The sequence below is a fragment of the Humulus lupulus genome, chromosome 2 (assembly GCF_963169125.1).
Source record: "Humulus lupulus chromosome 2, drHumLupu1.1, whole genome shotgun sequence".
In the NCBI taxonomy this organism is placed as follows: Eukaryota; Viridiplantae; Streptophyta; class Magnoliopsida; order Rosales; family Cannabaceae; genus Humulus; species Humulus lupulus.
In genome coordinates, this window is record NC_084794.1 from 240,361,682 (window position 1) to 240,374,473 (window position 12,792).

Consider the following 12,792-nt stretch of genomic DNA (forward strand, 5'->3'; position numbering starts at 1 on the left):
ATTTCGTTCAGAGTTACTTAAAATTCACTCACATAATATTTCTGTCCTTTCCTTGTTGCAATATATTACTGTAAACAAAACATTAACGTGGTAAAATGTCATTTAACTTTTCTATATACCAAGAAAGCTTTCCTTGCAGTTTTGCTTTCAAACTCAGATCTCTAGAGTAAATTGCTCATCACCAACTAACAAAAACTATTATGTGTATCGAAGTTCTACAGCTAACAAACACACCAAAAAGAGATGCCTTGTTAATATCAAATATTGTGCGTAATCACTTCCATCCATCAGACCATTCAGCTTCGTCAGTACCAGGTTTAGGAAGCTCTGATTGTGAGGGCTCTTCACCCTGAACAACGTTGTTTGATCCATATTCTTGCAAAGGTTCCTCGTCAAAATACTCCTCCTGCCTTTCAGGTGGGGGACAACCTTGATATGAGTTGTTGTCTATGCAACGCCATAAAAGCATGTTCCAGTATGTATCCTGCCAAATGCAAATAAACTGACATTGAAATGATGCAAACCAGTGAAGGGCAAAATCCAACTAGACGGTATAAGCCAATATTAGAGAGATGAACAAATGGAAAAGCATTTTCATATTTTTATCGAAAGAAGAAGGCAGAAGAAGTAAATATCACCAAAAACTTTAATGAACATATCATGATTGTTGAATATATTATGGCTTGTGCAGCCGTGAAAATTGTAAGATTGATGAGATATTTGTTGATTGTCAGTTTAGCTCCCAAACAATGAATGCTAAATTACCAAAAGTTATAAGGGAAGAAAGAACTATTTTTCTGGAAAACAAACACAGAAAGATCATTGAATCAGGCTAAATGTAAAGGGATGCATGGCACCAAAATCCTTTGTGCGAAACAGATTTCCATTTTCCAAAAGTTGTCGATTGTGATCACTTAAAAGTAGGCAAGATGTCAATAAGTAGAAAGCTTTACCTTACAGATGATATGTGGATTTCCAATTATGATTAGCAAAGATATAGCACGAGTAATAGCCACATTAAACCTTCTTGGATTGCTCAAAAATCCCAAGCAGTGGTTTTTGTCAAATTCATTGTGTTTAATTGTTGATCGGACCGTAGATACTATGATCACTTCCTTCTCTTGCCCTTGGAATTGTTCAACACTCCCCACTTTTATATTAGTCATCTCTAAACCTTCAAAAGCTTTCTTCAGTTTGAGCACTTGCTGTCTATATGGTGTTATAACCCCAATGTCTTCATCATCCAAATCCCCGTGTGCTGTCAGTTTTCTTATGATTTCAACCACTTTGCTTGCCTCAAATCGATTAAACCATGATGGATTACTTCCTTCCCTCTCATCTAAGCCTTGGATGCCAATGAAAAGAACAGGGAATTCTCTGTCCGGAAGAAAGTCCACCTTTTCCATGAAAGAACTTCTTCCGTCTTTACATGGAATCAATTCTTCATTGTAAAACAGTAATGAGGGTAGATGTAAAATTTGTGGATGACATCTGTAATTTCTGACTAGTTTTGTTATATAATTTTCATCCATATCGTTGTAAAGCTCAGATTCAAACACCCTCTCCAAGTAAGATTTTCCCAAACCATAGGTTTCTGCATCTTTGGAGTATATAACTGGACCTAATTGCAAAGGGTCACCAGCAAGAACTACAACAGTATTCTTGTTGCAGAGATTTGCTACTGAAATCATTGTTTCTGGTTCTGAAGCTTGCCCAGCTTCGTCCAAGAAAATATGAGAGAAGTGACCTTGCTTGATCCCTTCACTAAACAAAAGAGAGGCACTCATATATGTGGATACAATGATCCTATAGTGCACAAGGGCATCATATGGAGGACACTTGAAGACATTTTCAGCAAAGAAGCAAAAGTGAATATAATCCGGATTCATCTCTTCATAAGGACGGGCAGATGCATTGAGTCTGAATATTTCACTCTGTTTAAGCTTAACAGCCTTCTCATAAATGAGTTTATCCATTATGTGGTCTGCTGCACTATTAGAAGGTGCACACACAAGAATCCGAGCATGTCTTTGAGTCTTGTAGAGCTGAAGGATTGCTTCCACCAGTGTCATTGTCTTGCCTGTGCCTGGAGGGCCATGAATCACATAAGGTGGGGCTCCTTTGCAGCCAAGGATCATTTCAATGGAACGGGTTTGTTCCTCATTAAGCACACAAGATATAGGGACAAGTGGCTTCCTTATAATCTGCCTTCTTTCACAGGCCTCAGATGGAAACAAGAAGCTTTTCTCTAATTGTGCTGAAGCATCAACAGCTTGATATAACCTTCTCATGTTGATTCGGTTATATGTAAACTGTACATTATAGCTATTATCATCTCTATGCCGTGAATGAAAATCTGGGGCAAACTTCAAATGCACTTCGTCAGCCTCAACTCGGTGGATACAACCCTAAATTTGGATTAACAAGAAAAAAACCAGTCATATGTCTGAAATATTTGTGGGAATTTTTCAATTATATCACAAATTATAAACAATATCTATGGGAAGAATTCCACAAAAATAAATATAGTTTCAAAGAGACACATTAATAGTAACTCACATATTTTTTATCTTCTTTTATTTCTAGGAATTTTATCTTCTTGGTGGTCTCCTTGTCCAAATTTTTTATCTTCTTTTATTTCTAGGAATTTTATGGTTCAGAATTTAACAATTTAAGATAATTTGTTAAAATGTTGTCCTCTTTTGCAATGAGTTTTTTTCCTAGTAGTTTTGAACTAGGAAGATTTTAAAGAGACTTCACTCTAATTTGTGTTTTTCTTTTTGTTAGCTTTTTAGGATACTCTTTGTATTGGTTTCTCTTTCCTTTATTAATATATTGAGAGAGTGTCATTTGGTTTCGAGTATAATATCAACCTAGTTAAAATTCTATTCTTTAGCCTTTTGTTCCTATTCTCTCATTTTTATTAGACAAACAAAACAAGAAAGTGATTCACATAATAAAGAGGAGCATTCGTTCAAATATATTTCCTTCCTCTGAATACAAATTAAAAGAAATTACTTCCATGGATGGCCAATAGTCCATGCTACATCAACTTAACGAGGTCATAAAATTATAGTACAATCAAACCTGATATGAGGGACTCCGTGCATCTTCAAAGGCAAGCTTAGTGAAAATAATATCCCCATGGACAAGTGATGGTCTTCTCTCAGCAAGCCCAGGGACTTCAAGGGACAAAAATTGGTTTCCCTTTCTCCTGAAACAGACACGCTCCATGTCATAGGTCCTCATGTCTTCCTGAATTAACAAATGGCCAACTTTTAGCACCCAAAAAGAAAAAGAAAGATTGACTGTTACACATCTTATAAAATAAACAAGCTACCTCCAATTGTAGCTCTTCCATAATAAGTAAAGTTTTAAAGAAAGAAGAATAGTTTCTTCTACTAGTAAGCCCCTCATGAACGCAATCAGGGATCTGATTTTCTTGAAGAAGTTCTCTAATTTCTCTTGGAATATCATATCGCGGAAGCCTATTTCTTACAAATTGGCGATTCCCTCTAGAAGGACGTGGAGCTGTAACATATGAATCCACAGTAAACTGTTTTTTCTTTCTAATGTTTTTTGAGTAAGGATTCCTGGAAGCAAGTGTCTGAGAAATCTTATCATCCGCCAAGAGAAAAACGACTCTTTCTGTAGTATCATTATCGATATCAAAATGCACTATTCCAGTGTGCATACAAACTTCCTTGGGTTTGCAAGAAAGCCATACAGTCAAAGTCTCACCAGGCTGAAGCACCCTGTCTTCCAAGGAATGAGATTCAAGGAATGCTTGTATGGCTTTTACATCAGAATCTGCCCGCGGAGGCTCCATTAGAGAAATCGTGAACGTGTCTTCTGGGGTTGAGGCATAAATCTTTACACCCCAGAGATCAACGGGTTCAGTGGTCGTGTTCTTTATTGTAATTGAATCTGAAGTTGTTTGTCCTGCAAGTATTGATTGAGGCTTCCCATTCACAAATGGGAAAGGAACAGAGACAATAATTGGACCTTCTTCCTCTGGGTTGTAACTACAAACAGACCTGTCATCTTCATAGTCAATGAAACCAACTTCTCCTTTATCTCCAATGACGGAGCATTCATCCCCCCAGTCATCAACTTTGCTCATCCTTACTAGAGACTATGATGTTGTCAAAAACAAAAAGCAAAAAAAAAAAAGTATGAGCTTAAAAAAATATATTAAGAATTCAATTCACATAAAAAGCTATAAAGGTTTCTGAATCTCTAATTTCTTCACTGAAAAAATAAATAAAAAAGAACAAGAGAATAAAAATAGATAAACAATAACATACGCTGCAGTGAGAAAGGAGGAAACAACTATATTATAAAACATTTTACCATGAAACCTCAACTCAAACATAGAGATTTTTCTCAAAACTCTAAAAGGGAGTAACAGTTTTGATTCCCCCAATCACAATTATGTCTCAACACAAATCTAGAGTTCTTGTGTGACAGAACAGAATCGTATAATTCAACTTAAAATACACGAACATAGATTACAAGGATAAACAAACCAAGTAAAAGTTCTCCAATCAAAAGAACCAAAAATGAAAAACCAAACGTCTACTCTACTGACATTAGCTCTTAAGTCTTGACCCTTGGAATATCCCATTAAAGAACTTTAAAAAGACTTTAAAAATCTAGCTTGTTCCTCCTTTATGTATGGGAGTGGTTCGATTTTTGTACATAAAAAATTTCTGACAAAACACGAAACCACTAGCCTACATTGCTGAATCAAATTTAGACAACAATGAGGTTAAAGATCGGAACAACCCAGAATGTCTAATAGAAGAACCATTGTAGATTGTAAAATGAGGAGATTTGAATAAATCGAGGTTTCAAAGTACTTTCAGCCAAAAGAAAAACAAAAACAACAAAAGTTTAACAGTACAAACAAACAAGTTCACTGGAAATTTATCTATAAGATTGCATTATTGTACTTGAAACTCAATCAAATCCACACAAAGTGCAAAAAGATAGAATGAAGAAGATATTAGGGAAAATTTTATTTTATTTTTATTTATTTAAAAAAAAAAAAGTGAAAATCATCAGAGGAAAAGGGTAATCCTTGAGATTACAAAATCCCGCCTTTGATCAAATCTCAAAGCCTGGAATCCTGAGAGAGAAGAGAGGAAAAAAGGGTTCAATGCAGATCAATATAGAGGCAGAAAATAAGTGCATAGAAGGGACCTTTCTTTCACTGCTCAAAAAACTAAACCATGGCTGTCAATACTGAAAAGAACCCAAAAAAGGGAAACGAGAAAAAGAAAATTTTCAAAGCTTAATGGAGTGAGAAACAAAAATACTATAAGAAAAGCAAATTGGGTTTCATGTATTTGGCTTTATTGGCTAAATTATTTTCCTTTTTATAGAAGAGAGAAGTGAGCTTTTCACAAATTTAAAGAAAAAACACAATACCAGAAGACAGAGTAGGCAGTAGTAGGATAGCTCAGTTGCCTATGTAGAAGAACATAGACTAAATTGCATGGCATGTCACTGGACTGTGAATGGTGATAATAATGGGATCTCTTCAATGGCTTTGCCAAAAGTAAAAAGAAACAAACCGTCGAGAAAGAGTGAAAGAAAATACGACAGTTTAAAGCTCTTTATAATTTTTCAATAAAGAGATTATTGCCAATAATATTCGATTAATTAGTGAATTTTAAATTTTATTACTTTTGCATTTGTAAATATCCAACTAGGACTTTATTTTAAAAAATAAATATCTAATTTGGACGAGGAATCTTTTTCGGAGTAAAATATGATAAATTAAAATTTGTCAAATAAATATATTTATGATAAATTAAATTACAAAGAGAAGATTATTTACCTTAATTTATGTTATTTGTTTAATTTAAGGTTTTTTTTTTTTTAAAGGGGTTTACTTTCTTTTTTTTTTTGGAAGAAAGGAGTTTATTTTAGAACTGTGTGTATATTTTCTTCTATTGCTTGTTTTAGAAGGCTTTAGTTGTCATAGTTTTATTTAAAAGAAAATGAAGAAGAAAAAGTTTATTTATAATTTATAACGCAATTAATTTGTGATTTAATGTTTTATAAGAGTTTTTTTTAAGACAATTAACCCCTTAGCTCCCTCACTTTTATTGAGAGATCTTGTTTATCTTATAACTTTTACATTATTGCCCACTTGTCTTATTTTATTCAAAAATATATATCATCTCTTTGCCGGTAGATTTCTTTCCACTTTAATTTTTTTTAATAAATAAAAAAATAATTATAAATATAACTATTTATATAAAAAATATATAAATAACTTTTTCTGTTAACTTTAACAAAATATATTTTCAAATTAATTAAAAATAGATATTTATTAATTATATTAATATAAATTCAAATATTATAAAATATCATTATAATAATAATATTTAATATAAGACTATATATTCAATAATTATATTAATATTAATATAAATTTAAATTCAAATATTATAAAATATTATTATTATAATAATATAATACAAGATATATAATAATTATATTAATATGAATTCAAATGTTATAAAATATTATTATGATAATAATATATAATCCTAATTTTTTTACTAATTATATTAATATGAATTCAAATATTATAAAATATTATTATAATAATAATATTTAATACAAGACTTGATATTTAATACTTATATTAATATAAATTTAAATATTATAAAATATTATTATAACAATAATATATAACACATCATTTTTATTTTTATTAAAAAAATTATCATTTATATTTAAAAAGTTATCATATCATATTTATATTTTTTTTAAACCATAAATAATGTTTTGGTTTGATTTTTCGTTAATATATTTATGTCATTCTTTTATATATAATATTATTTATTTATTGAAATTTATATGACAATGATACAAATTTAATAAAAAATAATTAATAAATTCTATAAATAATACTAAGCAAACGTGCATTGCATGTTGCTTGTATCTAGTGTATTAGGTAGAAGCAACGTGCAATGCACGTTTGCTTAGTTGTAAAGTTGTAAACATTGTTTATAATTTTAATAAAAATTAGTTCACTGTTTTTTTTAATGTATATATATATATTGGGAGCGACTACAACGCATCCCTTTTTTTTTGCAACACCGGTGCATCCTTTTTCTATTTCGGCACCTGGATAGATATAATCCCAAAAAAAATTATATGACAATGTACATTGTAGGTATTTATAATATCCTGCATATTTTCAAGAAATTATGAATAGTTTACGAAGCCGAAAACATAGTTCAAACTGTCAAATTTTACAATCGTACACAAAAAAATAGGCATGCGTGCACATGCAGTTAAGACCCTGTTTCGGTACCATAAACTATTTAGAATTTTTTGAAAATTTGCAGGATATTCTAAATACCTACAATGTACACCGTCATATAAATTTTTTTTTGAATTATATCTATCCAGGTGCCGAAATAGAAAAAGGATGTACCGGTGTTGCAAAAAAAGAGGATGTGTTGTATTCGTTCCCTATATATATATATAATAGAATTAATTATAGTTCTATAGTATATATAAATATTTATATCAATAATCTCAACATATATGACATCTAAACACAACGTTGATATAGATATATATATATATATATTTACATGGCTACATGACATATATATATAATACAATAATATTTAAAAAGAAATTAATAATAGGAATAAAAAAAGTCATAGTGTAGACAGTAGTATACATGCATCAACTATTTTTAGTTTCTAACGTATCTGACAATGTCCTTTGGTGAATTTGATGAAGAAAAAGAGCTTCAATCACTTGATAAAAAATAAACTATCAGACAAATTTATAAGATAAAAAAATGACATGTCACTACAAGAAATAATGTTTTTAACTACAAAAGTTTTAGCTACCAAATATTTTTGGTAGCAGTTAATTACCATTTGCTACTAAATTTTTGTAGCAAAATGATTTAGTAGTAAATTCTAATCATACATATTACTGCTACCAAATATTTTGGTAGCATATTTATATTTTCAGCTACCAATGTTCTTTTGTAGCTAATATTATTGGCACCAATGAATAAATTTGCTACTAAATTTTGGTAGCAAAATGATTTAGTAGCAAAATGATTTAGTAGCAAATTATAATTAAATTATACTAAATTCGTCTGCTACCAAAATATTTGGTAGCATATTTATATTGTCAACTACCAATATTTTTTGGTAACTAAAATTAAATATTAGCACCAAATATAAAATTGATGCATTTTATATGATTTTATTTCTGTTTTTTTCCCATTTAGTGATCAATTCTTTGGTAGTAGAAATAAATTTATTACTACTAAATTATATCATATTTGGCACTAGCAAATGAAATATTTCTTGTAGTAGTATTTTTGCTACAAAAGTATTGGTAGAGAAAGTACACAATAAAAATTATAATGTAAAAAATATATAAGAATACCAAACATAAAGTAATTAAATTTAGATTTGTGTTATGGACTCTCAACAAATTAATAATATTTTAATTCGTAAAATAATTTTATTTTTTAATAAATAAGATCAAGGTAAAAAAAAACTAACTAAATATATATGGACAAAATCAAAAGATAAAATTAAAAATATCATAAGTACAATAACAAAGTCGAAGGAAAATAAAAGTAAGAAACTACATAAGCCATGTACAGGGATGCATATAATTTTCCTAAAACAAAAATATTGCATTGAACCTATGGCAAGCCTCAGTTAAAAAACGCAAAATGGAAAATCCAATGGGAAAAAGCCTCTTGGGGGAAAAAAGAGCATAGTGACTATAAAACTATTCAAATAAAAAACTAGAACCACAAAACTCTTTGGATACAACTTTTGAAAATGAAAATTGGAGAAGGAACTATAGTATTGCTCATTGGAATTAGTCAACCAATTCTATGAATTTGTCAGCCCACTCCACTCGAATTTGATCAATATTTTGTTTTGTGTAATCTTTCATCTTCTCTTTGCACTGTAATAAATAAATATAAGTAATAATGAATATTAGTCAATCGTATAATATAATAACAAAATATTCTATTTCAATAGTATTTATATACATCTTACATGAGTAGTTAACCAATTTATAGGTCTAGGATTCATGCAAAAGTCACGCATATATGTCATTACATAATATCCACACTCAATATTCGATGGTTGTTGAGGACACTGCACAAATTCATAAAATGTAAATGACAAGATTAAACGATATTGATAATTTAAATTTTCAATACAATATTATATTGTAATATTTTAAAGTAACTATCAAATGTAATATATATTATGTGATATTATTTTATAACTTACATTTATAGATTTCCATGTAATCTCTTTTGGTTGCCTATTTTTGAAGGTATTATAGTAATCAAAAGCCCTAATAAAGAAATAAAATATTTAATAATAAATTTAAAGTAAAAATTAAATAAGACTAATCCATATCACTATTTAACTTACATTGTCATTAGACTTTTAATTTCGTTTCGTGGGGGTAGTCTAATTGGATCAAGCCAATAACATGTATCACACAATGGATCAATTATTACTAGCATCCAATGATATCTGCTAACCATAAAATATGATATTGTATATAAATTAAGATATTGATAATGTAATTAGTTAAATAAATAAATAAATCTTACCCAATATTAATAGGAAGCAACCAAAATTGTCCTGTTTCTGTGTCTTCCAAGCGATTTGCCATTGATATTGCATTTTGTGTTTGACACGAATCCAAAGCCAAAGTTGGATGAAAGAAACGAAAATATTGTGCTCGATTTGCTTTTTCCAACTTTCGATGTAAGATCCTAAATATTACAATTGAATTTGTAAGACAAATAATGTTATTTTGTGCATGAGAATTATGTGAAAGGTATTTCTTTTTTACCTGATCCAAAACGTTATACAAGGAGCTCCAATCTCTGTCATGGTGCTAAGGTGAATCACATCTTCAGGTGAAATAAATAAGTATTGATCACTATCCAAAATTTCTGGGTCCATGGCAATATGAAATGTGTGTGAAGGTTCATAAAGTCGAACAGCTAGTAATACAACTTTTACACTCTTTGGAGCATCCTTGGACATCTCAAATTGAATTGGAGATTTTTGCACTTCCTTTAAACTTGTGGAGGATGTATTGAGAGTTTGTGAAGAAGAAGGTTGATCTTTTCCTTTACATGGCTCCAGTTGCGGTGAAAGACTATGTTGTTTATTCTGAAACAAAATATAAAATTAATAATTGATTAGAAAAAAACATCATAAATTATATGTAATATTTGATTTAAAATTTAAAATTTAAAACTTAAAATTTAATGAAACCATTGATGGAGGAGGTGTGATTTGTGACTCTAATGCTCTTTGTTCTAATAATCGACTTTGTTGTGATTCGTAGAACTTCTCCATATTCTCTTGAACAATTCTTGCAATGTTGTTATTTTGTTCGTTTTTAAGATCTTCAACGATTTTCTCTAATTTCTTCAAACGTTCATCTTCAATCTCTTCACGTTTGGATGATAACTGGGTTGACATCTTCTTTCCGGGTATAGGACCAAAACCTCGTAACCAACCATATTTTTCTTCGCCTAAAACTTGCCTGTATATAGCAGCCTCATCCACTACTAGTAACAATCCATCTTCAAATTGAATGAGTTTCTCTTTTCGTAACTCTACCATTTCCTTCTACAATAACAACAACATAATAGTGTAATAGTTTTACAAAATTTAGAAGGTAAAAATTCATAATTTTTAAAAGTCAAACATACATATTTGTCCTCGGCTATTCTGTGGGTCCACTCATTCTTAATTGTACAATGAGTTTTTCAAAACATTTCAATCTCTCCAAACTTCATTGTTTCTTGTTGTACTTTGTCATCCATTATTTGATTTGATTTCTGTAATGCATTTAAATAATTAATAACATTAAATATAATAAAATTACAATAATATTATGCCAAATATATGTTTACCTCCTCATATAAATACTGAATAAATGACTTAGTTCCACCAGAATGCATACAAGAAACACTTGATCTATTTTTTGAGCCTGCAATTGACTTTTTCTACAAAATAATTTTCATGTGAGTTTTAAGAATTACAAATTATGAAATGTGTACAAATAATTCAAGAAATGTAGGATACCTTCCATTCTTCGTTAGAGAAACATTTATTGCACATCCATTGCCAATCTTCATCTCTTAGCACCAATTTCACAGGCCGATTTTCCAATGGATTCTTACCTTCTTTGATTATATTCTTGTACTCTCTGTGACAATTATTACGATAATCTTTATAGCGCTCTGAACAATAGTGATTGCAAATAGTTTCAAGATATGGATCTTTTTTAAAATCCATCTCGAATACATCCTGCAAAAAGAATTTCAAAAAATAAATTGTCATGCAAAAAATATTATAAAATAAGTATGGTAACATAAACATACCATGATACGAGCATATACGACTTTCTTATCTTCTGGAGGAACTTTAACCCATCCACTATACTGAAGTGGAGCATGATGGCGTACATTTACACCAACAATGTTCGCAAATGCAGTGGCATGCGTCCCATGAACTCGAAGTTCTCCTTTTTTATAGGAAATCTTTAACTTACTTGCATCATCCTTTAATAAGCGTCTGACACCATCCCCATGAGTAGGGCCACGAGTTATCTTCCTTGATTCTGTCAAATAATTGTTATATTACTTATAATCATAACTATTTTCATAAATTTTTAATGTATATATTATCATATTATCATAAGTTGTACATAAACCATTTATACCTTCTAAGGACTTGTGTGTTTCATCATTTAATGGTGTTATTGAATCATCATTGGAAGAACATGGCAAACGAGGAGGAGACTGTGTAGATGATGAAGAGTTAATATGCGTCCTCTTACGGCCAAACACCCTTCTAGTAGTTATTGGTGGATCGAGAGACTTCTCATTTGTCATGATTAAAAATCTAAAAAATATAAATTTTTTATTAGCATATAATAAATTTGCATATTCAAAACTTTACAAAAAATAAAAATAATAACACACTTTATAGTTAATCAATTTCATCACTCAAAGTTATATCTTCAGAATCATCGAGTAAAGCTTCGTCATCGGTATCGTCACTGTTTATATCACTTTGAACTTGATCATTATGATTTATTTGAAGTTCATTGAACAATTGATGATTATCACATTCTATATCTTCAATATCATCCCGAATAAGATTAGTATCATTTGTCGTTGAATCAAAATTCACGCCAATGTCATTCGAAGATTCTTCTTGATATGCTTCAGAACTGTTGATAGTTGGATCTTCATCATCAAATTCACCATCCATTGGCTTTGATGGTATATCCCAGATGTGACGATGATTTACTTTTTCTACCACTTTCCAATCTTTATTATCTTTACTTTTTTTTAATGTCATCCAAATAAAAAACCAAACTTACTTGATTGGCAAGAACAAATGGTTCATCTTCAAACCATTCTGAGTTGATGTTGATACTAGTAAAGTTATACTCAGAGTACATTCTCTCACTTCCATTGGTATTGTACCAAGAGCATTTGAACAATATAACTTTGTTCAAATAGAGGTAATGTACTTCCCAAATTTCATTGATGACACCATAAAAATCACATATATTTCCATCATATTCTGCTTCAACGTGAACACCGTAGTTTTGAGTTAAAAGTCTTTCATCTCGACTTTTTGTATGGTATCAAACTCCATTAACCATACAACCAGCATATGTACAAGCCAAAAAACTTGGTTGCATTGCAATTGCATACAAATC

General features: G+C 30.2%; 1 protein-coding gene across 3 annotated transcripts; it reads right to left on the minus strand.

The window, feature by feature from the left end:
* Window positions 1-69: 69 nt before the first annotated feature.
* LOC133819111 (probable RNA helicase SDE3) lies at window positions 70-5,573 on the minus strand. 3 transcript variants are annotated; one of them, XM_062252278.1, is made up of 5 exons: window positions 5,434-5,573; window positions 3,341-4,135; window positions 3,088-3,255; window positions 954-2,408; window positions 70-484 (listed from the first exon to the last, which is right to left on the minus strand). In XM_062252278.1, the coding sequence occupies exons 2-5, from the start codon at window positions 4,121-4,123 to the stop codon at window positions 275-277; spliced, it is 2,616 nt and encodes an 871-aa protein (XP_062108262.1). In that variant the 5' UTR covers window positions 4,124-4,135; window positions 5,434-5,573; the 3' UTR covers window positions 70-274. The 3 variants fall into 3 exon arrangements, with proteins under 3 accessions (XP_062108262.1, XP_062108263.1, XP_062108264.1); XM_062252279.1 differs by having other exon boundaries at window positions 3,341-5,131; XM_062252280.1 differs by lacking the exon at window positions 5,434-5,573 and adding an exon at window positions 5,206-5,397.
* Window positions 5,574-12,792: the final 7,219 nt, after the last annotated feature.

Coding starts and splice junctions, on each gene's coding strand:
- LOC133819111 (XM_062252278.1), bottom strand. CDS start 4,123: ATGAGCAAAGTTGATGACTGGGGGGATGAATGCTCCGTCATTGGAGAT. Junction 3,256..3,340: donor TGGAAGAGCTACAATTGGAG/GTAGCTTGTTTA, acceptor TTGTTAATTCAG/GAAGACATGAGGACCTATGA. Junction 2,409..3,087: donor CACGGAGTCCCTCATATCAG/GTTTGATTGTAC, acceptor ATCCAAATTTAG/GGTTGTATCCACCGAGTTGA.